The following is a 27,618-nucleotide window of genomic DNA, read 5'->3' on the forward strand; positions in this document are numbered from 1 at the left end:
AGAAGTGTACTGGTTGAGACCAAATGTCCATCTGGGCTGGTATCTTTTCCATTTTACCATCTTCTTCCAATAGTATGAAAAATACTGTTTTTTCTTATCTTGTCTAACCAGTTTTAACCTGTAAGTAAGGTGGATGCGGCCGCAGGGATGTGTCCTGGGGAAGGGAGATGCAGAATGCTTTGTTACCTTTCAGTCACCGCAGTGGTCATGCCAAGTCCTTTGTCGCAGACGTACAGTTAGAACTAACTCATAAACTAATTAAGCCTTGCTCAAACCACGCACAGACAACAGCAAGGCGGGTGAGTGTCACGAGCTTCCTGGGGTCCCTTCCAGACTGATTCATGGCAGAAGTGAGGTAACCGATACAGCAATTGGAGGGTAACGCTTTAGCAAGGCATGGAAAGCTAGGATTAATGTTGTTTTAATTTTTACTATCATTAGGCCTAAAACTTAACATGGGACTCTTCAAAATATGAGACAGCCTGTGACATATAAGAACAAAAAAAGTTACACGTAATAGGTTGATTATTCGTGTAATAGTTGTAACAAGACTATAATGATAATACTAACCTCTTTCCCAACATCTGTTATCTAATGACTAGAAATGCCAGATAATATCATTCTGTATCATATACAGAAGTAACCAGCTTACAGGAAAAATCAGAATGAACAGAAACACATTAAGGAATCCTTCGTATCGTTTGCCGTCTCACTCGAGATGGTAAACATGCTACAGTGGGCCCTGAGCACCAACGAAGCATTCTGCTTTTGATACAGACAGGCGTTTTTTTGGGTCTGTTGTTTCCAAAAGTACCAGGCTTGTACAGATGCAAAGAAATAACACAAATCACAAAGGGTCTGGGTTGGAAGGGACCTTAAAGCCCATCCAGTCCCACCCCCCCACCACGGGCAGGGACACCTTCCACCAGCCCAGGCTGCTCCCAGCCCCGTCCAGCCTGGCCTTGGGCACTGCCAGGGATGGGGCAGCCACAGCCTCTCCGGGCAGCCTGTGCCAGTGCCGTGCCACCCTCACAGGGAAGGATTTCTTCCTTATATCTAATCTAAACCTACCCTCTTTAAGTTTAAATCCATTACCCTTCATCCTATCGCTATCCTATATATATATAAGATATATATATACAAGATATATATATATATATACACTATCCAGGCCCTGCTAAAAAAGTCTGTCCCCCAATGGTTTAATATTCTAGAAGACAGGAAGCTAAAAAGACATTCGATTGCACCTCCCCCCACGGCATTACTGGGAAGGAACGGTAGCACCAGCCCAGCTCAGGGTGCAGTCACAAGATCCACTGAAAACCGATCTGGGGGTGAGCGTCAGCACTTGCCCCGCAGCACATGTTCCTCGCTGTAAACCAGGTTCAGTTCTTCCTTAGCAAGAGAAAGCTCCCGGGGGCACCTGTCGAAAGGCGGCTCATTTCTTGTAAAGGTCCCCCCGTACACCCTTGCTGTAACCCGCTTGTCCGAGCGAAGGGTGACAGGGCTGGCCAGAGCAGCTTCTACAGGGCCAGAGCCCACACGACAGATTTAAAGACCCGCGTTGTGCAGCCGTACGATACCGCCGAGTTACTCTGCCGTACCCGTAGAAGCAGCTCCGGTCGTGTTGCTTGTGTTGCTGTGCGCATTCATGCTGGGCACACAGGTACTGCGGCTGAAGTCAACTACTCTGGAAAGTTACATTGCCATTTTTTAACCCGTTCTAGAGTTAATACGCTGTAAGATTTTACAAAGGCTGGGGGCCTCGCAGGACTAGTACAGAGAAGCCAGCCTGACCCTCCAGGCTAAGGTAACACCTTTTCCAGCTATTTCTCAGATTTGAACAACGATACCTTCAGGACAAACGTGGCACGGCCCGTTTGTCAGCGATGGGATTTTGACTAACGCTGGAATTGACTTTGCTGTCAACATTTTTGCATACTGCTATCTCCCATCTCACACGTGCGGGTAAAACTTGAAGAGACGCTTTTAAAAACATAAAAGGCAGCGCTCAGCCTTCTCCAGCCTCTTATCAATGGAAATCCCTGTTCCCTCTCTCAGTGCTGCTGAAGAATCAACAATACATTTTTCACCGTTACTCTTCACAACCGAAACAAATCCTGTAACCACTGCCAAAACATCAAAATACTGTGACTTCTGTGAGGCCCTGAGTTAATCCAAATTTAAAAAGGAAAAAAAAAAACCAAACCAGAAGCCTCACTTACTTTAAACAACTTAATTTATTAGAACCCATAAATGTTGCTTTCATTAGAAGAATCAAGTTAACACCTAATTCAGGGTGAAATTACATTTTAAGACAAAAAAACTGTAGTGCTTAAATACAGTATTTACTGAAGACTGCTATTCTTAGAATCCTGGTACAAGTTCATACTTGTTGCGTGGTATTAGTATGGTATCTAATTCTGAGCAGGTTCAGCATTTTATTTTCAACTGAAAGCACATCACACCATGCAAAGGGCTATTCCCCCCCCCATCTGCCTCCCAGAAGTATGGAATGGAAGAGCTCAAGCCTTAAACAATGACAACAAAAAAACCCAAAACAAAACCTTGAGATGCATCAGCATAATCTGAAATGTTTATTTCTTGTATATTTAAGACTGATTGGTAGAAGATCCCTGTAGAAAAAAAAAAATTAAAAAATTGCATGACTGTTGAAATGTATTTAAAAGGTTCACTGAACTGGCATCGAGCAACCTTAACTGTTACTTCAAATTGGAACCTGAGTACAGAGAGAAAGTACAATCACTCATGTCATAAGCCTTATAATTTCTTTTCACAGTAGCCCTTTTGGAGAAGCAGGTTGGGTTAATAACTTTAATTTCCACTACTGCAGATCAACAGAATCATTTCCATAAAATTCAGAAAGTGCTTAAACACAGAATACAAAAAGTATCTAACTTACAAACCTTCCAATATAGAAAATCAAAGCATGGAACATAGCAGATGTTTAGAGATCTGTATCAAAGTATTAAATTGTAAATTAAGTTGAGTGACTGCAACACAGGATGGATGCTCTCGAGACAGCGAAACAGTGCATACGACATGTCTGCCGAGGGAAAGGGTTGTTCCTTCCATCACGGTTCTGACTAAGCTGCTGTGGACTTCTCTGTTTCTCACTAACACACTTGCTCTCTTCAACACATACACAAAGATTTCCTACAAGCTGTGCTGGATTATTTATATTACCTTTTAAAATAAGCTATTAGTTACACAACTTTTCCAGGATGTATCGAATTATTAAAATTCTAATATCACCAATTTCCAGCTCTAGCTATGAGATTTGGTCATTGTATACAAGAATTAAAATGGTACTTGCTTCTGAAGACTGTCATAGCCTTTCCTCAGTTACACTAAGGAAGGAGCAATTTTTTAAACATTCAGTTTTCATTCTCAACTGATAGCTCACCTGCAAAATACAAAAACACAGCACTCGTGAGAAAAGCAGTATTTTTGCTCATACAGGTATTACTGTAGAAAAGGAGTCCTTTGGCTGTACATTGTTTCCACGTATTTGTTACATGAGATACAAACTGTACAAGTTCTCCAGTTTACAAAGTTTTCTAAATTGCAGAAACAATTCAGCCCATATTTATAGTATCTGTTTTAAATGTAAAGATTATTACAGATAAGATACAGTCTAAGTAATTGGCTCAATGTAACAACAAAAATGTAGTTTTAATACAATTTCCAATAGTACAACTATGTACATATGTACAGAACTGGTTTCTTCTGTTACATCGCTGACTTTTGAGTATACTCATCACTTAATATCAGCTTCCTTTAAGAAACACTGAAGTAAAAATGGTTCAGTTTTGCAGCACTTCAAGTTCCTCAGTTGAGGTCTCTTCTCATCCACATTTCCTGCTTAATTTGGGCCTTAAAGCACACCGTCACTGAAGCGTGGCTTGCCATAATCCACCAGGTCATTTTGTAGATCTCTTTCTTCATCATCTGCAATTAAAACACTCCAGTGAAATCTGATGTGACACTACTGAAAAAAATATTTCAGCATACTTTCCCAGAACGTGCTGCTAATGCATACATCCACACTGAACTGGCCTCGTCTGGTTACAGGAATGAAGTCATCGGGGAAAATACAGAGAAGGCATATGGGCCTGCGATTACAAGTCCAGCTGTCAGCACTCTGGGACAATATCTTTGGCTTTACTGCAACCGTGTTTCAGAGATTTATTGACTTAAGAGACCACAGAACTAGTTAAACTTACTACTGTAATTTGAGAGTCTTCCTATAAAGGTTTTAAACTCTCCCACTAAAACCCAACTACAAAGTCAACTACTCTGGAAAGTTACATTGCCATTTTTTAACCCGTTCTAGAGTTAATACGCTGTAAGATTTTACAAAGGCTGGGGGCCTCGCAGGACTAGTACAGAGAAGCCAGCCTGACCCTCCAGGCTAAGGCAACACCTTTTCCAGCTATTTCTCAGATTTGAACAACGATACCTTCAGGACAAACGTGGCACGGCCCGTTTGTCAGCGATGGGATTTTGACTAACGCTGGAATTGACTTTGCTGTCAACATTTTTGCATACTGCTATCTCCCATCTCACACGTGCGGGTAAAACTTGAAGAGACGCTTTTAAAAACATAAAAGGCAGCGCTCAGCCTTCTCCAGCCTCTTATCAATGGAAATCCCTGTTCCCTCTCTCAGTGCTGCTGAAGAATCAACAATACATTTTTCACCGCTACTCTTCACAACTGAAACAAACCCATCTGGCCGGGCTCCCGCGTGCTAAAGCTCAGCCCATCAGTCAAGACATCTACTCTTGAATTGCAGAATAGCTGCATACTCAGCCAGGGAACACACAGCAGGAGCCAAGAGCAGGGCAGGGACAACACACTCTAAGTGGCCACTTCAGGCGCGCCACATCTTTCCCAGCCACAGCTTTGTCCTTGACTCTAAGAATGAAGATGTTTTGTCTTGTCTTTCAGATCCAGAACTGCTGTCTCTCTCCACCACTCTACTCTGTCCTACTTCTTGACTTTGATTCCTTGGGGTTTCATTTTTAAGCCTCATGAAAAATAGTAAAATAAAAAAAATTTAAAAACCCAACCCCCATGTGCATCCTCAGTATAATAATTTACTATAGCACATGCAAAAACAGCCATCAAGAAAAGGCATATTCAGTCGGGTTTTTTTCAAGTGATGTTTTAAAAGATAATATTCTGCATTCTACCTGCCATAACTCAGATCTCTCCTGTGAGGTTCCCCAGCCTTCTTCCCTCAATAATTGAAAAAGCCCTAAACCTTGTTTCAGTTAATAAGCTTTTCCTGCATTTCAAAGCTGTGTTCCTTTATATTCAGGAAAGATGCTTGTTCACAGGAATGAAAAGCAGAGTTTAAGTTTACCAAGTCTTTTACTAGATGATAAACTGTCTGAAACTCTTCTACAATTGTTCATCAGCCTGCGAGCGAGGTGGGCACCCGATGGTAACCTGGCTCCCGACAGCAACAGGCTGAGGTTTATCTACATGACATGTGCTTTTGTTTGGCAAGAAGCTACTACTACAGCATGTGGGTATCACTTGATTTATATAATCCTCCACTACCCAGACACCACAAAAACATATTTACTACAGTAGAAGCCAACAACTCTTAAATATCACCTTCCATCTCAAACAGGTGGACTGAAAGAAGGAATGCCAGCCTGGATACTGACATTCACCTCAGCATCTCTCACAAATTTGTTTATTTTCCTCCGATCATTTCAATCCAAGGCCCACACATTTCTAGTGGCAACAGAAAAAACACGTTTAATTAAATTGCTTTGTTTACGCATGCCACATGCTTTGTTCTAGCCTGATGCAAAACCATGTGATGTTTTTCTAATAGTTTTTGGACAGATTTTTTTTTCCCCTCCCTAAACAATTATAACCACCCCCCCCCTCCAAAACCCCACAATTCTACCCTCTCCTACCCTGCCAACAAATTAGTATAAAGACTAAAGCAGACACATTTTCAAAAATGCTACTTCTGGAAGTACCACTTGCCATGCTGTGTGACTTATATCTCAAATCAAGTCAACAATTTATTACAAACAACATAACAAAGGGCTTGGAAAATTGTGAGCTAGTAACATACACTGCTCTGACTACCCTTCATTAAAAGGCTTCCAGAAGTCACTCTTTAACCTTTACTACCAGATATTAAAGCCATTATGTCTATACAGATATACAGAGGGGTTGATCAGGAAAGATTTTCACCAAGTCCAAATTTAAAGCCACCACAGCAGTGAACTGACAGGTACCACATCTACATGGGAAACTTTTATGAGGCCACTTACAGGTACAGTTCTTATTTTTTCAAATATCCCTTGCATAAAAAGCTACATAAGTACAATCTCTACAATTTTTTACCATTTTCCACCACTTAAGACTGTATTACACCCACCCTTTTCTAAGTGGCATACAGGAACGCTGTTCATATTACTGGTAACAGTTTATAGCACACATGATATTAACTTTTAATACCTAAAGCCATTAGTTTCCCCGTGAAGGCCACCACAGCCATGAATTTGTGCCGATAAGCAAACCAGCAGGGAGCTCTGAGGTACAGCAGGAGCCGCATCCCTGCGTCGCTCGGGCGGCTGACCTTGTCCCACATGCCTGAGCAACGCAGCATGATGGCTGCAGGTGAAGACCAGCCCGAAGGCTGAGTGAGGTGAACGGCAGAAGTTAGCACAGACTCAGTACCAGCTACGTGGCCTTGGTTAAAACTTCAGGAATTTTATTCTGAAGTCCAGTTCAGGATCTATTGTGGTGAGGAGCTGGGCATCACCCACTGCTTGGTAAGGGAACTGAACTAAAAAACACGAAACACCCAACCCACACAACTGGTTCGATTTGCAGAGCAGAGCTTAGACATACAAACATGCACGGCATACCGCACTTTCCGTTTCATTATGAGTTCATAATCATTAGAAGCAAGTCTCCTGCTTCCACGGCATCAACAGAAGCAGCTGTATATACTTTTACACCTTCACTTAGAAGCGGATTACAACCCAATAATCACCCATCCAGAGGAATGGACATTACCAATCCAGAGGGACTAAAATCTGCTGCTAGTTTTGAGCAAGAGTGTAACAAAACAGGCCACGTCTGGAGCAGCAGCAGAATTTTCACTTTTACCAGTAAGCTAGTTAATTGCCCAGCGTTCTGATCCATACTTTTCTTTTGCTTGTTCATGAGCTTCAAACTACCAGCCCAGCCAAAAAATGCTGACGCTGCAGTTAGATGCATGCCCACAGAAATCAGTTGCTTTTCACCTCTTTTCCCATTAATTATCCTTGGATACCAATTAAATACATGCCAGAAGAACTACGAGCTAAAAAACTTGCGTTGTAAGGATGAAAATCAGGGTGCCTGTAGAACGTTTATCAGGTTTTTGGGGGTTTTTTCCCCTCTATTTTGTACTTTCCTTTTAATTAGAAATACTGTGTATGTTTACATAAACATTTTCACCCTATAGACATGCAAGCCTTTCACAAAATATTACCAAACTAGACAGAGAATGGTAGACAACGTGGCAGATACATGGCAGACAAGCAATGGAGAGGCGATGCACTGAAATGCATGCAGAACAAGAGGTGGTGAACATGCACAGACAGGTATTAGGCTCGCACCAGCTTAATGGGTTTTGAAGTTTGGTTAGCAAGGAAAACCAGAAGCCTGTTGAATCTGTGTACAGTGCACAAAAATTACACTTAAAATTGCTAACTGAGACCTCACTGCATAGCACCTCAAGGCAGGTGTGGCAAAAGCAGTAGTCAAAAAAACCCAACTACGCTTCTGTATTTGAAAATTGCTTTAGTCACATCAAAGACTGCATCCCAACTAGCTACATACCAGATTTGGGGTTTTAGACAAAACCATTTCTAAAATTTGAAGTGTCTCGATTTTTCCTAGGTAAACTGTATACAGAACTGAAATAAGGTATCAGAATCCCCTCGCTGCAAACTGCTGTAGCACTGCTTTCAAATGGAGAGCAAAACCAAATTTTAAAGATTGCCTAAAGCTTATTTATTCTTTATTAGAAATTTGTGATCAGCTACAAATAGCGAGGCTTTACACAAATTCAACAAGTAAACTCAGCGTGGATTTTATTACAATGGGATGGAGATAAGGCCCAAGCTCACCTTGGACGTCTTCTTCTCCACCATCACCATCCTCTTCCTCATTGTAAGCCAGCTCAGCCTGTTTGTCTGCCTCATACTCACCCACGTTACCATCATCCCCATTATAATCTGCCAGTTTAGAACCCTGCTGCGGATCAACAGGGGATTCATTCTCATCAAAGAATCGGCCTGTGAAGTAGGCAAAGGATTAAGTCAGAAGCAGAGAGGAAAGAAACAGGAAGGTTCTAAACAAAAGTAGGGCAGGTTAAGAGAGTCGGGGTTTCGTATGGTTTCAGCTGGAGAAGAGGGGTAGAAGGGAAGGGGCCTGGGCAGGGGGACAACAAGGCTTAGGGAACACCTCTGCAAAAGGATGTACTCTGTCATTCAGCAGCTGGAGCCTGTGAAATCGGGACTCTTACAAGCTTCACTCTCTGGAGAAGAGAGCTAGAGTAAGCATCCAAACAGAAAGCCCCATCTTCATTACCTACAAACACTAACAAAAGTTTTCTTACAATGCTGAAGAGCATTGCAGTGGAAGCTTTTCTATCTGGACGTTCTTCTCAGGAGGAATGGCATTTTTCTGCACACAATGGAGCAATATATTCGTATACGGTAATGTCTGCAGAGTGTGTACCACACTGTCAAGGGTAAAAAACCAGTAAAGATCTGCCTTGCATCTCTGAACTGATTATTTTTTAACTACCTAATTAATTTGGCTTTACACTCTGGTTTCCTATTAAGCTTTAACAGTTTTCAAAATTTCTAAATCTAGTATTTTTGTCTCTGAGCAAAGAATTAAGACTAGTTCCAGATACTGAAACAATGCACAAGAAAAATGAGAATTAGCTGGGACTATGAAATGACTAGACAGTCAACCAAGCACACAATGAAAGATTAATGGTGTGATGTCAAGTTCAGAGCTGGTGTTTAATGGGATACAAGGAGATCTGTTCAAGTCCAATGCAGTTCAGTCTGCTTGCCTGCTGCTTAGAGAATGCAACACTGAGTCTGCAGAGGATACAACTCAGGAGGGATGATGTATAAATGAAAAAAAATAGGATTAAAGTGCAATACAATCTTTACAGACTGGAAACAGACTGATAAAAAGTCTGCTGAGGCAGATGTTAAGTGATTTGCAGTAGAAGCAATTAAGCAGAGAAGTAAAACTGGAGAATATGATTTCAACATTAAGACTAAAAAAAGAGGTCGGGGTTACAATGGGCAGATGTATAAAAATGAAATTATTTCTTAAACCAATGAAAACAATCATATGTGGCAGTCTATAAAAATCAGGACAGAAACAATAACACAGTGCTTATCTGGATAGAGAAGAAAAGCAGAAAAAATCTAGTGCAGCTCAAATGTATAGAAACAGAAGTTTCAGTTATTTTCATAAAATAAGCAAGAAGAAACTATGATCTATTTAGAAATCAGCAGTTTAATATATTATTCATTCTCTTTTCATCTCTAATTGAGTAATCCTTGCTGTTGTTTGTATCTTTGGACACGGCATTATCTATAAAAAGCAGACAGAACCGTTCAATTCACACACGTTAAATATAAAACAAACTACGGAGAGACAACTGAATGCACTTCACTTACAGAAGGAACAAGCCTGTAGATAGGCCAGAAACACCATGACAAACAAGTACTGAATAAATTTAACCTGACAGAAGGAAAGGTTAAAATATTAGAAAGAGATCCCAGGGAACACAGCAAGGCCAGAGAGGGCTGTAAGCCGGAGCTCGTGTGAGCACCCCAGCGCACAGCACAGCCCCGGCCAGCTCGGGTCCCGGCACAGCTTCAGGATGCAGCTACTCTGGCACTATAGGTGCTTCATCGTGCTTTAAGTGCTCGGTATTTTAGCTCGAGCTGTTTCAAAAGGGAGGAAGAGCTGAGCTCACAAACCTCAGCAGCAGTCATTCTGGGCTAGGCAGTCTTGACAGCAACTCCGCCACCTGTGCGTGCAGAGTCAGGTGTACCAAAGAGCACCAATACTCTGACACAAGGCCCAGATAACGGTCTTGGGATACCAAGACTTCAGGCAAACACCAGAACAGGAGTTGCTGGTAGCCCCAGCCAGCAATGCACCAACTGCTTTCTGAAACAGACAGAAAATCTGGAGTCCTGGTGGCATCGTGGATCTCTTGACTCACTCCAGACATGAGCCAGTCCATAACGCAGGCATTGCACGGACTGTTTGAGGCACAGTGGAACACGTCATTAAGCACAAGAGGTTAGTGACAGCACGGGACGCCCCATAAGGACATCACTGATGCTAAAAGCTGCAGGTAACATCTGCTGAAATGCATTCGGAGTAGACACAAGGGGTATTACTCAAAGCTGGATCCTTACAAACACACTACTCTGAGCAGCTGTCCACACTCGTGACTAAGGACGTGCTTACATGACAGCTTTAAACAGCAGCATGGACCAGAGGTTTGCTGCACACAACTTTTTCCAGGGTGCCAGGTAAGAGCACAGACAGTGACACTGCTGCAGTCACCTTCAGGTTCTGCTTCCTTTGAAACCAAACAGTCGCAAGGTGCTCATCTCTGTACCAAAGTTACTTTTTCAATCTATGCTATTAAAAAAAAAAAAAAAGGATAACATCTTTTGGGAAGATGTTCCCCAATTCCGAAACTGGACAGATATGCCTGACCACTGATGGTCACTGGTCTCATCCCACAGGCTGATGCACAGCAAGTTTTGAAGCACTCAGTAGCCAAAACACCAGCCAGGCCACTGTCGACAGCAGAAGCTGCATGCCAGAGCTGGGCTCCTCTGTACCAGAGGGGTGAATTTATCACTGACAGACCTTTCCAAACAGCCACTGCTGACCAATCAGGAGAAAAATCTTCTACAAGTCCAGATGAGCTGCTTCCATACGTGACAGAGGAAGTCTCTCCCGCACTCCATCATCGAAGTTATTCCAAATATGAAGGAGCAATGAGAAAAGACTAATCATTGATGATTACTGACTCTTGGGTACCCATTCACAGCCTACAACAGAGACATCTCATCCACTGTCCCTGCCTACAAAGCTAGCTCCCCCCATCATTTAATCCATAACCAGGGAAGACAGCCAATCCATTTAAAAACCCCAGCAACTGAAATACAAAGCTCTTGTCATTTCAGCTGTAGTCACTCAGCCAGACAAGCGCGGGATCTTCAAGAAGCTCCTTCAATAACCTAGCCTTGCACATCTTGGGATACACAGGGTGGAAGAAAAGCTTGCACGCTAATTTTGAATACACCTATCCCCACTTAATCGGAAAGATCCCCGAGTGATATTAAAATAATTGAAGCCTTCCCCGAAGATCCATTTCTAAAAAACAACAGTGAATTGATGTCCATTCCCTACCTCTTCAACCCTGGTCTTTTCAGAGCTTCCTGTCCCCCTCCCTCCACTAAACCCTATTTATTTATTTTTTTTCTCTCCCTTGAATTCTTTCCAGCTTTGATATTTAAAGCCAGAGGATGGCCTCACAAGCACTAGGTAAAGCAGAGTTAGTTACTCCACCTTATTATCTTAATTGATGCTCCTGTTAACACACCCCAGAAGAAAAACCTCACTTCAAACATATTCAAAGATATTTGACTGATATCCACTGTCGACCACATCAATTTTAACAAAACTGCTCACTTGCTATTTGTTACTTACTCTGAGCATGTGATTCTCCATTCTTAATTGTGGACTACTTTTATGTTTACAAACTTTTTATGTTGCTGAAACTACATCTCATACACTGTTTGTTACCCAGCACTCAAAATACCAAACAGTGCCAAGCAAGGGGTGGCATCTTTGTAACCCTCACTGAAGCTTTTCAAATAAAACTGTTGGTGATACCTTCTTTTCTTAAAGTCTTGCACCCACCAAAGAGCAGTTTATTTCTCACCAGGTCTCCATTAATTTGCCTATGACAAGTGACATTCCAGGTTTTGCAGTTTCCATTGCATTGAACATACACATTTCAGATCACGTCGCTTTGACACAATCTGTTCCTGAAAAATTCCTATTAACCACTGGCCATGTTATATTCAGACTGATGGAGAATTTGTTCCGTTACCTTTCCAGGTATCAAAGCTGGGCTGCTGGGTCTCTAGAACTCCTCAAATCCTCTTTTCATCGACTTTTCAAAGCCGTGTCTTCTTGTGGTACGATGGTACCTCTGTCGAAGTTGTTCATGGTTCAGAAACCATTGCAGGTAGCTTCTTAAACCTCTCCGATAAGGTCTGGCACTTATCTACAGCCTCCAGCCTCTGAGCCTCGGGGGCCACAAGGGCGCAGGGGGAGGAAGGAGAGAACACTCTGAACTCCCACCTCTCTGTAGACCCCTCTATGCTGACACGCACCCGACAGCTACCTGCTAACAAATCTGACTAGATCCTCACAGGCCCTGTTTTAATTCAACCTTTGCTTCAGAGCAGCAACTAAAATGTTTTAGAAGAATAAATTGAGTATTATTTTAAACTTACTTCTCTGTTATTCAAGGAATGTTTAAGGTACTGCTACAGAATTAACACCTTTTCCTGCAACTACTCCAAGCTGCAGTCACCAGTCAAATTCTAGACCATGAAAAGGAACCACAACTGAACTCTAAGGGAACTTCCCAAATTAAAACTTCTACAACAAAAATGAATTTGTAGTTGCATGTTCCCAAGAGTGACCCTAGATTTCAGAATTCTTTTCCTTGATCACTGAAACCAATTCATGATTCTCTTTCAATAGAATTGCTATTTCTGTCCTACTGCTTATCTGACCCACAGCATTAACACAGGTTTCTGGCAGAAGACTGTAGAATCCTTTCCTCCTCCCAATTCTCATGACTCTGAAGATGGCTGTTCTGATGTAACAACCTCTCATCTAGGAGTATAGACAGATTTTAATAATAGAAATCAAAGTCTAAATGAAAACTACTTAGCTGTGAGTACAAAGACATTTCAAGCTGAATTTACAATAGCTATATAAAGAAAATTCTTATTGGGGGGGGGGGGGGGGGGGAAGATGTTTCAGCACAAACGCCCCTTCTCCACCCAAATGCTAAACAACTGGAATTAGTTCTTTAAAAATAACTAGGTTAAGGTATACCTAGTCAGCACTCTATACTAACAGTTAGGAGTATAGTATCTCCATGGATACCATAAGAAACTGAAGTTTCAGTATAATGCTCCTACAGGAAGACGCTAAATCAAACACTGTGGGCATAAAACTCTCCCGACGTTATGGCATCAGCCACAAGGCAGAGACACCGCTCAAACACAACAGCACACGGACAGCTGTATCTGTGCCGCCCGCCCACTAAACCTCAGCAGTATTACCACCAGCATACACAATAAATAAATACATTGTTTGCTCCTGTCTGACGGCTTCTGCCTTGAGCAGACATGGAAGAGAAGGGTTTTGGAAAACTCCCTTACACAGAAGAACAAACTTCTGGCCAATACACATGTACCACCACAGAGACCCCCCGCATAAAGGCTGAATTCTTATGAAACTGTCCGAAATGTCGTATTTAAGTCAAATAATACAGCATGAATATAAGTAACTCAGTATCATGAATATATCAAAAGACTTAATCTATTTAAATGTGTAGTAATTTCCAAAAGCATTTTAAATTCCTATAAGCAAATAACTTAATGACTGAAAATATATATATATGAAAGATGACACATTAAAGCATATCTTTTACAGAGTAGCATACCACATTTCTTTTTAGGCTTACCCTCCAGAAGGCCCCCGGCTCCAATGGTTTCTATTTTCCAGACAGGCACTATTACAGATTGAAAACAAAAGTGATTTTCTTAATACATTGAAGTATATATGGTATTTGCCAACTTACTTTGCTTCATTTTCTGCAAGTCACTAATTCTGCCCTTTGGAATTTTTATATGGTCTGCCTCAATTTTATGTTCTTTCTGATTTTCCATATTTTCTTCAAAATTTAAGCGCTGGAGAGAATTTGGAGGTATCTGTTTCGCGATATCAGCGTTTCCGTCATTGTCACTGTGCAAACCTACAGAACGAGGAAGCGTGTTCAGTTTTTACGTAGCTCCAAAAGAAGACTATAACATTACTGCAAAAGACAATTAATCACATTTTAATATATAATCAATCCTAGGTCGTTACCTTCTCAGCTGATTTTCTGTATGAACTTAAGTGCTTGATGAAGCCCAGAACAATAATACATTTACGTATATTTTTTTTATCCTCCTGCTGATTCTGCTTTTCAAATCTACTAAGCATCATTTATTGTTTCAAGAGCTAAGATCTGAGGAGAAGGTTGCAGTAGGTCACAGAAGTTATGCTAAAAATAATAAGCAGAATCACAGGACTACATAACCACGGAATACAGGAAACCGTGGTCCCCTTGAAATTCACTTCAACCTTCTGTTGATAAACTAAACTCAATGAAGCAAGCTTTTCACTTGCTATCTTTTACGTTTTCTCATTAATAAAAGTCAAAATGAAGGACTACCTCAGAACAATGAGAAGAAATGAACTATGTAAAAGACTTGACATTTGGAAATAATTATCTTTAAATGCATATACAGACTTTGAGCTCACTAATTTTGGTATTCTGATCAGCTTACATATCCACTGCAAAAGGAAAGAAATTAAGAAATACTTCTGCTGCTTTTTTTCAAGAGAACCGATAATGGGCATAACAAAAAACTTCAAGCTATTTGGTCATGTCACAAATATATAATGAGTACGTTATATTTAATCTTTTTTAGCAGGACAGTATTTCAACATGCTACTTGCAGTGCAGATTAACTTAATGTTCTCTTTGACATTAAAGCAAAGTGACTTGAACCACGAGCACTACATTTAAGTGTATTTTCTATGGACTTGTGCTCTTTCAAACTGTAATTCTAAACCCTTTCGCTGCAGTACTTTTAGTTCTCTCATGTCCTAAACCTCCCCCCACATCACCTTCAAGTGAGCTGGTCACAGAAACAGGAGGACACTGAGCGAGTGACAGTACCAGTATTTATTCTCTGAATATAACTGGCTACCAAGAGATCAACAACCAAGTCCTGATATGCTGCAGCCCTGTCTAATTAGTACGCCTAAGGAGAAGCACTGATTTCAATTACTGTCCTCTGTCCAGTGGAGATATCTTGAAACACTTATCTTTGAAACATCTCACTTTCAAATTTGGCTGAAGGTGGTCAAAAGGCTCAGAGATTACTTGGGGGGGTGGGGGTGTGTGTGCAGGGGGCATCAACAACAAAGAGGGAGAGTACAACCAGCAACCTCTGTGCCTCAGGAAGCCAGACTAAGAACACACTAAACCTCGCATCCTGCAGAAGTGGATCATTGTTTTTCTTTTCGTAACCACATCAAACAGGAAATAAAGGGCTGGCCACGTACATCTAACATTCACCACAGGGTAGCAGATACGAAATGGTAAGCTTCCTACAAAACACTGACTTGTCACCTGCTAATAAGAATTTTACCTGGTGCCAGGTTTGGAGCATGGGGCTGTTCCGTTGGAAGATTTATAACAGGTTGATGACTTTCACTTTTAGGAGCTGAAATAAGTGGCTTCTTTAAAGCTAAAAAAAATATACATGGACAAAAGCATTAATATGAAACAGGCAGGTCTGCCTCTAAATCCTGTAAACCTTTTCTCTGTTGTCCTTTTATGTTTTTTAAACCATAGATGAACATATGAAATACAAGATTTCTGGGGGGAAAGAAAAAAAAATCCCACTTTACAGAAGCATTCAGTTTTGAGAATTCAAACTTCTAAAGCACAGTAAAAATCATCCGATTTCACACTCCACTTGAATTTTATTACCATAGACAGATTTTAAAACTTTGCATTCCCCATGAAACACATAGCATTCAAACAGAATATGTATGCCACCAAGAACCGAAATACAAAAGTATTAGAATATTTCTCCTAACCAGTGGGCGTATCTTCAGCTTTAGCAGCGTCATTATCCTCTATTTCAGGCATGCCTGCATCTCCTCCTGGTTTGATTTTCTCTGTAAGACAAGAATAGGATATTCTGTCTTATTAACCTTTAAGTGTGGACAGTGAAATTCCCTCCTGTGGAAGGCTCTAAGGCCAGAAAAGTCCTTTATCCACAGAACACGTCCCATATTGATAATGCAACTACAACACTCTTTATATCGTGCTGTCAAAGTCCCTGAAGACCGCTTTGGAGCAGTGCTCCCAAAGTCGGTGCAACCTTCAGAAAAGGGTGGGAAGCAGATGCACTGCTCTTGGTAGCAGGGTAAGAAAAGCCTACTGTGAGAAACTGGCTGCAACAGACCCTGAACCGATACAAAAAGGTGCCGATTTGGCAGCACAAGAAGTAGAAACAAAGGGAACCCATCTGCCTTTTGGAGAGGCCTACAGGGAGGAAACAACTGCAGCAGTTACTCACCAAGAGCCTCCTGTTACAGCTCCTGGAAACAAAAGGTCCCCACCGCTCCTGCTGACTTACCCAGCTAGAGACCTCTCACAGCTGTTTCAATGCTCCTCACCTCCAGCCACCTTCTCTATGCCGATTCTGGCTCTCCAACAACGTGCCCCTTCCCCAGCTCACCCCCTGAGATGCCTCACAGGGAGCAGAGAGGCCATTCCCTGTTCACAATTGGCCACATGAGGAGGAAGATGCCAAACAAACCAACAAAGTGAACACATATCTGTGCAAGAGACTACTTTCACAAAAGGACCCAGAGAAAAGACACACCAATATCTGGATATCTATAAACTCTTAACTTAGTACAATCCCCTGCAGTTAATCAAGTTATCTGAGCCAAAGAAATCATTGTTCTACTCCAGAGAAATGCACAAGTCTGTATGATAGCAAAGGACACAGCACAACAGGTCCATTTTCAGAAATGAGCAAAAAAGGGAATACCTTTGCCATTTACAGCATGATCTGAAGGCTGCTCACTCTTTACTGTGTTTTTATCTTCTGCCTCTGGAACAGTCTTAGATATCACCTGGTCATCATTATTAGGACTTACTTCAGTGTCTTTACTCGACTGCATTTTTTGTGTGGCCTGTTAGAATAAATTCACAGAGAACCAATATTAAGCACATTCCTGAAAATTAAAGGACAAAAGCCCTCAAAATTCAACATTACTTTGGGTAAGCAGAATCACATTTATGAATTAGATGATCACCAAAGCAAACAACAGCAGAAGTCCTTTGTATACAAACCTGAATCCTGAGGGTGGGACATAAGAGTATGGACACATAACTGAACAGCAAATGTAAAATACAGCACAGCTGCATGCATTTATATTGGCATATGTAGCTCTTCAGTATAATGCAAACCCGTTAAGACATCACTGGCCTGAAGCCTCTGGTCAGAAACTTTGAAACAATTCTAAATTTTAAGAAAAGATCTGATTGAAATCTACCTTAAGCCTGCCTTATTATTTGAAATGTTTGTAAACAGAGACGAAGTAAGGAAATGAAATTTTAAGAAAAGCAGGTTATTTCATCTGTTTGTAGGAAGGTGGCCCATATTCTACTGGCAGCTTGCACTGTATAATTACACCCTTGATACCATTTAAATACCGTTGTTATTTGCATCACATTAGCACCTCGAGGCCTCAGTAGAGATCACGTTCCCCTCTGCAATAACCTATATAAGGCTGTAAGAACACAGATCCTACCCTGGAGGGCTGTAAAAGTAATATCCATTTTACAGAGAAGAAACTGAAATCCTCAGCAATGATGTCATGTAGGAAGGCTGTAGCAGAGCAAAGATCTTCAAGGCTCAGTTCACTGACTGAGCAAAACAGGCAGATGTTCTTACGCTAATACCCATTTAGGGCTGCTCAGGACGGCATTTAATGAAAAGTTAGGGCAGAAATGTCCAAGGCCTCCATATATCTGAAACGCCGAGTCAAACAGCAGACTTCGAGCTCTTCCAATTCAACAGAGAAAAACTTAGCTGTGCATTACCTTTTGTTCCCGCAAAACTTGGTCCATTAATTTCTTCATGTTTTCTTCGTGTTGCAGTCTCATTTCTTTGATCTGCTGCCCACACTGCAGACTTGATTAGAAACACATTATTAGTTATACTTCATTTGTTGGATCTGCTCTCCCATCAATAAAACGGGGAAAAAATATGAAGTGGCACAAAAAGCCAAACCTGAGATATAACTAGAATAGTCTGTCCAAAAAGCCTTGTCCTGGAATGTGTATGGAGTGGGAATGGACTGAATACAGAAAGAAAGCAGAACTGTAAAAAATAGGGACAGAGCAGAAAAACAGTAAAATAAACAGAATGGCCTTGAACACATTTCCTCCAAAATGTGGAAAGCAATGGAAAAGTCAAACTTCACAGTTAATCTGTCAGCATATGTTAATTCCACTAGGAAAGCAATATATCTCCCATGGCTGTCAACACAGAAGATGCACAACTACTACTATCAGTTACTGCTACCAACTCAAATAACAAGATCTGAATGACACAACTAAGTGTCCCAACTTCTCTAACAAGCCACACAGACAGCAACCCAATTCAACAAAAATCCTGTCTCCCACAAACCTGCCAAGACTCAACACAGCTCATGAAGAATATTTTTGTGTGTGAAAGTTTCAAACATTTTCTCAAGCGTTAATCTCCATCGTTCCTCAGAGCTTCAGAAGTAGTTGCTCTCCCTGCTTCTGCAGGTAAAATTCACCCCCCTTAAAAGACTGAGGTCAACTTAAGATTTCAATCTACACAATGCTTTCAACTTTAGTTGAAAAAAATAAAATTGGACTTTTAGAAAGACAGCAATTAACAACCCTGGCAGCTTACAGAACTGAGTCAATCAAACTCTTCTAAGTATTTGTTAACTAAGATCTTCACATTACAAAAAACCATGCATTGACTTAAAATCGTCCAACGTTGAACAATTCCAGTAACGCAGATTTTACTTCAACCATGTCTCACTTTGGGGGGAGGAGAAAAACAACACAAAAAAATAGAACTTTAAAATCAAAAAACTAGCTAGGTCAAAGTTACATCACCAAGCGAGTACACTCAAGTTTGAGGATTAGCAGAAATAGGATTAATTTGCACATTTTAATAAATAACAGACTTCCATTACACATACCCACACCCACAGTTACTAACATTCTTGAAGACATACCTATCATATTCCAGTCTCCTTGTAAGGTAAGTATTGTTCTTCTTGTACTCGTGAAGCTGATCTTCCTGGCGAATGAATTCCTGACGTAATTCCGCTAGTTGCTCTAGACCAAAAAGCAAAAATGAACATGAATATAGAAACATAAGGAAAAAAGGCCCCATGGAGGATACAACTTTCTATATTGATGTAAAATTTAAAAATTTGCTCAAGTTTTATGTTATTTCTTCTAGATATACTTCAAAGATTATTAAACTAACTTGAAAAAGATGCCAATTTACTCACGGATGCCAGATGTCAGTATGAATTACAGAACAATTCTGGTACTGTGCCAAAACCCCAACATTTTTCTTTACCTTTTCATTCAGAAGACTTACACAATGCTATTTCACCTATCTGTAGCAAATCTCCTTAATTTCCTGAAAGATTCTATTATTCTGAGTAACGCAAAAGTACTGCTAGATTACTTAGGCATGATGGTCAAATATTCTTTTGCTGCAGTAAGTGTACAAAAGAAGGTGCCTTCACACTATGCATAAAACCAGCGCACATTTCCTGTCTTCACAATTGTTCTAGAAGTTCTTCTCCCTGCTCCTCAGGCTACAAATAGTTAAGCTTCCTACTATTTTAAGTTGCAACTACATAGAAACAGGCAGAAATGCCAAGTATGTTGTCGACAGGCATGTTCAAATTTTGGCACTAGCTGTTCAGGTCACTTTGAAACCCACACACTAAGATTACAGGCATTGTAATCACCTCTGTATGTAACAGCCTTACAAGATGTTTTCTGGACCTTTTCTAACCCAACATAAGTATCACAACATTGCTGATCCAAACTATACTAAGCTGTATATTTGGTCATGAAAATTATTCTAATATCTTGGAAGTAAGCAGTGCCAGAACATGTGTTCTTTCTGCAGACAGCAGAGCAAAGCCTGCAAGAGCCAACCCTACACTTCCCCAGACTAGGTAATAAATACAACGAAATTTCACATTATGCAACGTTTCAACATCACTTGATCTTCCATTTTAAGCGTGTCCTACAGTACCTAGGCAGTTAAGAAATACACAGCCTCAAAGGCTGCCAAATCACCATTTGACCATAAATTCCTTACCCTTTAAACGATGTATGTCTGCCATTTGATATGAGACGTTGTTCTGCAGCTTAATCTGAAAGGAAGAAATGGTTATATAAATATAGACAATCAGCAAATTAGAGAGGGTTTAGACTACAAAGACTCAGGTGCATTTGTTTTCATTTGTAAAGACAATGTATGTAAAGGATTATAAGAATGAAACATACAAAGTTCTTGTAAATATGTGTATATTTAGTTATCTATAAGTGATTATCACCAACCTAAACACTGTATTCAGGCTTTGCTAACAAGGACTTAAAATTTATTTCCAGAGTATATTTCTATCAAAAAAGTAGATTCTGCCAGGACTAAAATAAACACGCTGCATTCTGATACTGCAGAAGGAGACTGTGAATTTTCAATGTCATAGCATAAGTGCATAAAAATAAACACACAGCATCATGAGCAAAACCGATTTTTACCTAATGGATATTTAAAGTAAATTTTTTATGTGATGCTACCTAATATTCATAACACACATTTTTAAGAGAGAATCTGACACCAGTAGACCTCCACAACAGCTTTTAATTTGGTATTTTTAGTAAGGAAAAAATAGCAGTTACAATAGGTAAGAAATGCTTGTCATTAAGTAAAGATGCTTTCTCTTGTCTTACATAAAGGTATGAAGACAAATAACAGCAGAAATTAAGAGAAAGATGCACATACAGAGCATATTGAGAAAGGCTGAAAAAAAATCCACGACCATCATCAGACAACACTGATGCTGCAATTATTTTTCTTGTAGTTTCACGATCGATATAAAGGGTAACTCTAGAAAGGGTGCTGAAACAGGGTTGTCATTCTTGGATTACAAGGTCAGAATTACCTCTCGGAATACCAGCACAAAGTACAACCACACCTACTCTGATGCGGGATACACACATCCAGGCTATTTCAACTCCCACACAGATACTGCACCTCAGTGTCTGAGTCAGTTACCTACATTTCCTGTCAAAACAAACAGAGACACGCGTGTGCCCTTATTTCAAGACTTCCTCTGCCCACCTCTACCTTCCCTTTTACCAAATGATTCATTTCTTTTAAAAACAAAAACATGATGTGAAATATTTTTAAAGAGGCACTCAAACTCCAAGCTGTCTGCTTCCATTTGTCCCATATGGGTTGAGGAAGGCATTTATAACTTTAGGAACTACAGCCGCAGAACTGCTGAAATCGTGATTTTCTGCAGAACACAGTGTACACTGAGGCATGCATCCAACAGCTCCAGTCACATAATAGAGGCTCCTTATGAAACAGAGTGCTCCATCGAGAGTTTTGTTTGTGCCAGACTGCAGTATCCTGGCTCATCCCTCGCAGCCATGCACACACGGGCAGTGCTGGCAGCAAACCCTGCCCCAGGGCCCAGAACAAAAGCCAAGAGGGTTTCTGGAGTGCGGAGAGGCACCACCACCTCCACGGTTCCAACATATGGGTGGAAGGCCCAGCCACTTCACAAGGGTCTTCCCAAAAAAAGAATGAATGGCAGACGATGCGATCTTTTGGTAACCTGAGAACGCTGACCACATTGCTCTGGCATACAACACAACATAAAAATACCCAATGGGGACACTTACAGAGCCTTCTCGACGGTAGGGAGCCTCGCATTTGAGAAGCGGTTACACACATGCTCTGCCCACCAAGACATTTTAAGGCACTCTAGTTACAGGATGCGCAAAGAACAATACTCAATTAAATGCAAGCCTCTGTTGGACTTCCTGTGCTTTATTTCAAAAGCCAAGTAACCCCTGAGGTGGGGACTCCACAGAGAAGCACAAGACAAAAGTAACCACCAAGCCTTTCTGTTCCAACAGCGCCCATCTTGCCAGCTCTCCATCGAACAGACACCAGGACAGGGGAACAGACACAAAAAAGGAGTGATTTGTTGAGCATTAATGGAGAAGTATCTTTCCCTATTTTGCAAAGCAACTGGCAATAAAACAAATTTTTCCTGTCTTCCACTCTAATGCAGTTCTGTCCCAGAACCCAATAAATCTACAAAGGAGATCCTGGGAAGTAGCAGGTTCCGTTTTTTCAAACCTTCATCTATCAGAATTCATCATACATAAAGCCTTCCTACCAGCTTGCTTCTGCTCATCCTATAAAACATCTGACTTGCAATGGGCTGGGGGAGGGTTGCCTGTCTGTTAACAGGAGCTTGGTTTGCAGACAGCATCAGTTTCATCACACAATCTTTCATTTTGGCGATTTTGAGTTTCAGAGAAAAGTGACAGAATTTATATCCAAAACAGCTCAGCTGACAGCAAACATCCCTCATCTGAAGGATAGAAAGGGAAGAAGCTTTTTTATGATTCATGGGATCTGTTCCACCTACACATGCAAAAAACCACACTCCACAAACCATGGCGCAAGTCCAGTTCTTTCTGAGCTGTGTCCTCCTTGAGTCTAGACCTATTTGTACAGGTCCTATTTCTCAGTGGCTTCGCAGATCCTTTCCAAAACAGTCGGGATGTATAAAAGAAATCCTCTGTAGCCCAATGAGCTCTGCACCAGAAAAAAAAAAAAAATCAAAAATCCTGTGCATGCTGGCGCTCCATACACACGAGGCTGTCTGAATTGTAACAGGCTTCTCATATAATGAAAGGCAACGTAAGAAAAAAGTTGTAAATACAGTGGAGCTTATCTCCGCATGTGGCAGGACAGATCACAGGTGGTACTGCTTTCTGATGAAATTAAGTGGCCAGCTATAAACATCCAGCCGTATTTCCTGCAAGTCATTTCTTTATCTAGGAAGAACACCCTGTGAATTGGCTGTTGAAGCAGCACAATTCCTTAATCCTCTGCACAGCTTCACCAGCCTCGACGTTCCCAACACATTGCTAGGGCATGTGCTGGAACAGGACGGGAAAGCTGTTTAAAAGTCTGTTTGCACAAGGGTTCCGTATGCCACAGTCCCGTGATCCTTCTCCTGTTGTCAACTGCCTTTTTCACAATAGACAGTGCCATCATCACGCAGTTAGCACAAGTGTTGAAGATGCCTCTGATCATCAGGAACATGTGGTAAGCTTGGAAGATGCGCTCAACATCACTGCTGTAAAGCTACAGCTTTGCAAACTGAGGAGCAATCAAGGAGTCCTGGCAACACAGAACATAGCCAGCTGCTCCCAAAGATGTTTTACTAAACAGTTTCATCCTATGAAGCACCAATTCTAGGCACCAGCTAAGGGGCAGGACTCTATTACACACCTGGCATTGCCAGCAACAGCTTTGGAATGAGAAAGGCATGTGCCCAAGGGCTGCGATAGCAAATACAAAGCTATGAACCCCTACATGCTGGATGGTTGCCATTTGGAAGCTCTCCACCACAAATTCCTGCTATTCAATCATTTTATTGAGCTTATTGCAAAGGGATGCATAAAGCTATAAAAAAAAAAGTTTCCTTTTGCTGCAAAAAAGCATGAAATACTCAGGAAACCAGTGCTACCTCTGCCTGCACAAGCTCCCCACACACTGGGGCAACCCCTACCCGTGTTTGCCTCCCCAGAGAACTCCTCTGGTTTGTTCCAAGCTCCAACAAACCATCATGAGCTCTTCACAGGGTGGCAAAAGAAAAGAATTCCCAAGAACTCATGCTTTTTCTTTCCCTTTTTTTTTTTTTTTTTAACACGATACACTAGTTCACGCGACTACATCTGCTTATAAGAGCAAACAATATTCTGGTGCAGCGTGACTGGCTTGTTACGCATGCAGGGGGTGGGAGGAGAGAGACAAGGGTTTGGACTTGACTACAGATACCACTGTGCCAGGAGAAAGCTGCCTGCGGAAATTTGAGTTGCCTCGATGCTGGGAAATGCACACTCAATTTACATGACCACAAGGTTCATCATCATAAAGAATCTCTTATGAAGACAAAGGAGCATAAAGCAGAACTGACGCTATGACAACCACCGGAGTAGCATCTTTCAAATGAGGTTTCTATGAAATAAGCCTACATGTGTTTGATGCCCCAGGAATTACCAGTGTTTGTGTTCTATTATAGCTCCTGCATTTCACAAAGGACTAAGATCATTGGTAAAAAACAGTTTGTGCAAAGAACATCCTTGCCAAATTATAAGAGAAAAAAGTTTTCATTCAGGCCTTTTTTTGGTCAGATACAAAAAAAGAATAGTGAGTAGGTATAAAGCTACAGATCTCTATTCTCTAAAATAGAGCTTTATTCTCTACTCTCTAAAGTATAGTCACTTAAAGGGTTTTTTTAGGAAAAAAATAGGGTTGCTACCACTGAGAAGATGACAGTAGCTCAGATGGGAGGAAAAGAGAAAGGGACAGTGACTGGCTATTGATAAATCATACTGCTATTCTTGCCTGATTATTGATAAATCATACTGCTATTCTTGCCTATTAAGGCACACTGAACATTTTGAACACAAGAAGAGAGGATATTCAAAAGCTACAAGCTCACATGACCTTAAATGGCAGCTTCTGGAACAAAGAACGAAGATACAGGGCATATACTGCAGTATGCAAACAATTAAGTATAAAATTAATTTGTGAGGTTTACTAGTCACATTTCTCTTGCTCAGCCCTGTGAGCTGCCAGATGCTGTGAGCATTCAAAAACCAGCCGGATTTATGGAGAACAACAAAGTGGTCAGCAGGCAGGTGCAGCTCAACAGCACCTCAGTTTGTACCACATGCATCAAAACAGGCTCTGGCTCCCAGTAACCCTGGCTAGACATCCTGACTTCGCACTTGCATTTTCTCTCCTTACAGTAAAATATCACAGATTTCCCCCCCCCCAAAATACAAATTTCTTGTATTAAAGGAAAGCCCTGTCATGCAGCCCAATAATTAACAGCTTACTTGAATACCACCAGTGGCATTTTATACCTGGCAGGCAGTTACAATAATGCCGCACAAGCTAAATAACAGGAACACAAAAATCAACTTCACCTACATAAGAACAGTCATACTACAAGCACCCACCTATATAACTTCCCTTGAATATCCTCAGCCACTTAAACAGCCTGCAGCTTAGAGGCAGTTTCACTGCATTTATCTACTTTCTCTGTTAATTTGTCCAGTCTAGCCATGAATTCATGTTATTTTAATATCCTCAACAGCCTGAGAAAAGGAGTTTCAACTCCTTTTCCAAGCTACTCCCATCTTCCAAAGCTTGCTTTTACTGAAGAGGGCAATGAACAACTAAACCTATTTGCATGTAAAAGTTCAATTTCAAAAACCAAAAAAACCAAAACCAAAAACCCCAATAGTTTCAAAAACTACTAGTTTTCTGTCTTTTACAAGGGGAAGCATCTTTGTTAAAACCTGATTTCTTTAGAATCAGAGAATTGTTAGGTTGGAAAAGACCTTTAAGATTGAGTCCAACCACTCTGAGTTGAGCTCGTACTCAGACTTAACTATTTTGGTATCTGTATAGAATACTTATTTATAAATTAAACTAGATCTTATAGTATCAATATTTTTTATCACAGCAGTGTTAGTTGCATTTATTTCCAATGGAGAACACCAGTATCCACCACTGACATAAAAAGCCTAATTAAACATGTAATCTCAGAAAAAATTTTAAAAACCCTTCTTTGCTGAATACACAAATGGCTTAATTTTAATAGTTCAGTAGGAAAGAAAACATAACTTTAATACAAACTTAATCAGTTTGAAGGAATCTAATTCTGTAATTGGACATGTATTCCGATTTTGCTGTGCAAATCAAACATATTTTCTTACACTGTTCATCAAAGGTGTGATATGAAAGGGAAACAAAAACAAACCCAGCCAGTAATAACCCTGAGAGCATGGTATTTCCATGAATCCTACTGCGATAAACAGCGTTCAATTAGCAGAATGATGAGCTGCATGCAAATAAGAGTACACACCACCATACACGACTGAGTAAAAAAAAACTTGTCTGCTTAACTCCTCTGTAAACAGTTGCCTGTGATGGTTATTAAAGTGGAACAGCAAAAGTTGGTGCATTCACTCATTTTCCTTTCCACAACAAAGGAAATCCCCAGGCCACCTCCACATAAAAGGGCAAGCTGAATTTCACATTAGCTTCTCTCTTCGCAGCAAAGGAAAATGACACGTATGTCAGCAGCAATTTCCCGCCCCCCCCAAGTTTATGCTGGCTGCATAAAAAACAGACTCTGATGTGCCAGGCATGTTGAGAGAGGCAAGCTCAGGGTGCTACAGCTGAATACGATACTTGTTTCATTTTCATTGAGGCTAGAGGAACTGTAGTTTTAAAGCTGGGTACAGCTTTTTGAGTGCTCATAAAAGATCTCAGCAGAGAGGAAAAGCTAAAAAAAAAAAAAAAAGAAATAATTAAAAATAGCCGTCTGGAAAACTGTGTGCTCTCGGTGTCTTCGTCGTTAGCACAGGCGCTGCCTTTGCTGGGCATTTTCAGCTCTTTTCTGGGGCGCGTTCAGAAACCCTGCAAAGGTCCCAACAGGAACCAAACCCGAGGCACCAGCTCCCGCAGCCTGGGGCTCCGGGGGCTCCTTCCCCCCCCCAGGCCGCAGCCCCCTGCCCACGCCAGGCCCGCCCGCCCCCTCCACTTTACCTTGCTGTCCTCGCACTTCTTCACCTGGCCGTCCCTGGCCTGCAGCTGGCTGCTCAGGTGGCTGTAGTCGGCCTCCTTCTGCTCCAGCTGCTTCTTGTGGGAATCCACCTTGCCCATCAGGTCCGAGTTCCTCTTCTCCAGGCGGCCCCTGGCCACCTCGGTGCGCTTGGCCTGGCTCTGCAGCTCGGCCAGCTCCTCCTGCAGCAGGGCCTGGCGGGACGAGGCGTTCCAGCAGTTGAAGGCGAGGATGGCGATCACCACCAGCAGCGCCACGAAGACAAGGGAAGGCAGACGGCCGCCCCTCCGGTTGGCCCCGAAGCCCACCATGGGGGAGGCCGCCGGGCGGGGGCTTCACCCGCTCACCGCCTCTGCCCGCGCCTGAGAGGGGAGAAGCAGGGCCGGGCCGGGGGGGCGCCGCTCAGGGAGCCGAGCGGCGGGTGGAGGCGCTGCCCCAGGGGGCCGGGCGCATCCCCGGCGGCGGAGGGCCCTGAGGGGCAGCGAGGGGAGCGGGGCGAGGGGACGCCGTGCCGGGGACTGGGCTCTGCCCGCGCTGCCGTGGCCGGCCCAGGCGCCGCTCCCGCCCCGCGGGGAGGGACAGGCCGTACCGCTGCGCTGGAGCCGCCACCGCGGCGCCCCGCCCACCTCACCGGCCGGCAGCGGGCCGCCGGTCCC

At 41.9% G+C, this 27,618-nt stretch overlaps 1 protein-coding gene across 2 annotated transcripts; it reads right to left on the minus strand.

Annotated features, from left to right (window-relative positions):
• Positions 1-2,221: 2,221 nt before the first annotated feature.
• Positions 2,222-27,618, minus strand: GOLM2 (golgi membrane protein 2). 2 transcript variants are annotated; one of them, XM_056347843.1, is made up of 10 exons: positions 26,947-27,618; positions 20,386-20,440; positions 19,274-19,376; positions 18,096-18,186; positions 17,038-17,182; positions 16,073-16,153; positions 15,619-15,717; positions 13,998-14,171; positions 8,176-8,343; positions 2,222-3,972 (listed from the first exon to the last, which is right to left on the minus strand). In XM_056347843.1, exons 1-10 carry the CDS (start codon positions 27,271-27,273, stop codon positions 3,899-3,901), a joined length of 1,317 nt encoding a protein of 438 aa, XP_056203818.1. In that variant the 5' UTR covers positions 27,274-27,618; the 3' UTR covers positions 2,222-3,898. The 2 variants fall into 2 exon arrangements, with proteins under 2 accessions (XP_056203818.1, XP_056203819.1); XM_056347844.1 differs by lacking the exon at positions 8,176-8,343 and having other exon boundaries at positions 26,947-27,616.

The sequence above is a fragment of the Falco biarmicus genome, chromosome 7 (genome assembly GCF_023638135.1).
Source record: "Falco biarmicus isolate bFalBia1 chromosome 7, bFalBia1.pri, whole genome shotgun sequence".
In the NCBI taxonomy this organism is placed as follows: Eukaryota; Metazoa; Chordata; class Aves; order Falconiformes; family Falconidae; genus Falco; species Falco biarmicus.

Excerpts from the sequence above, each read along its gene's own strand:
- GOLM2 (XM_056347843.1), bottom strand. The coding sequence starts at position 27,273 with ATGGTGGGCTTCGGGGCCAACCGGAGGGGCGGCCGTCTGCCTTCCCTT. Across the intron at positions 20,441-26,946 it reads AGAAGTGCGAGGACAGCAAG|ATTAAGCTGCAGAACAACGT; the intron begins GTAAAGTGGAGG and ends TCTTCCTTTCAG. Across the intron at positions 14,172-15,618 it reads TGCTCCAAACCTGGCACCAG|GTTTGCACAGTGACAATGAC; the intron begins GTAAAATTCTTA and ends CTCGTTCTGTAG.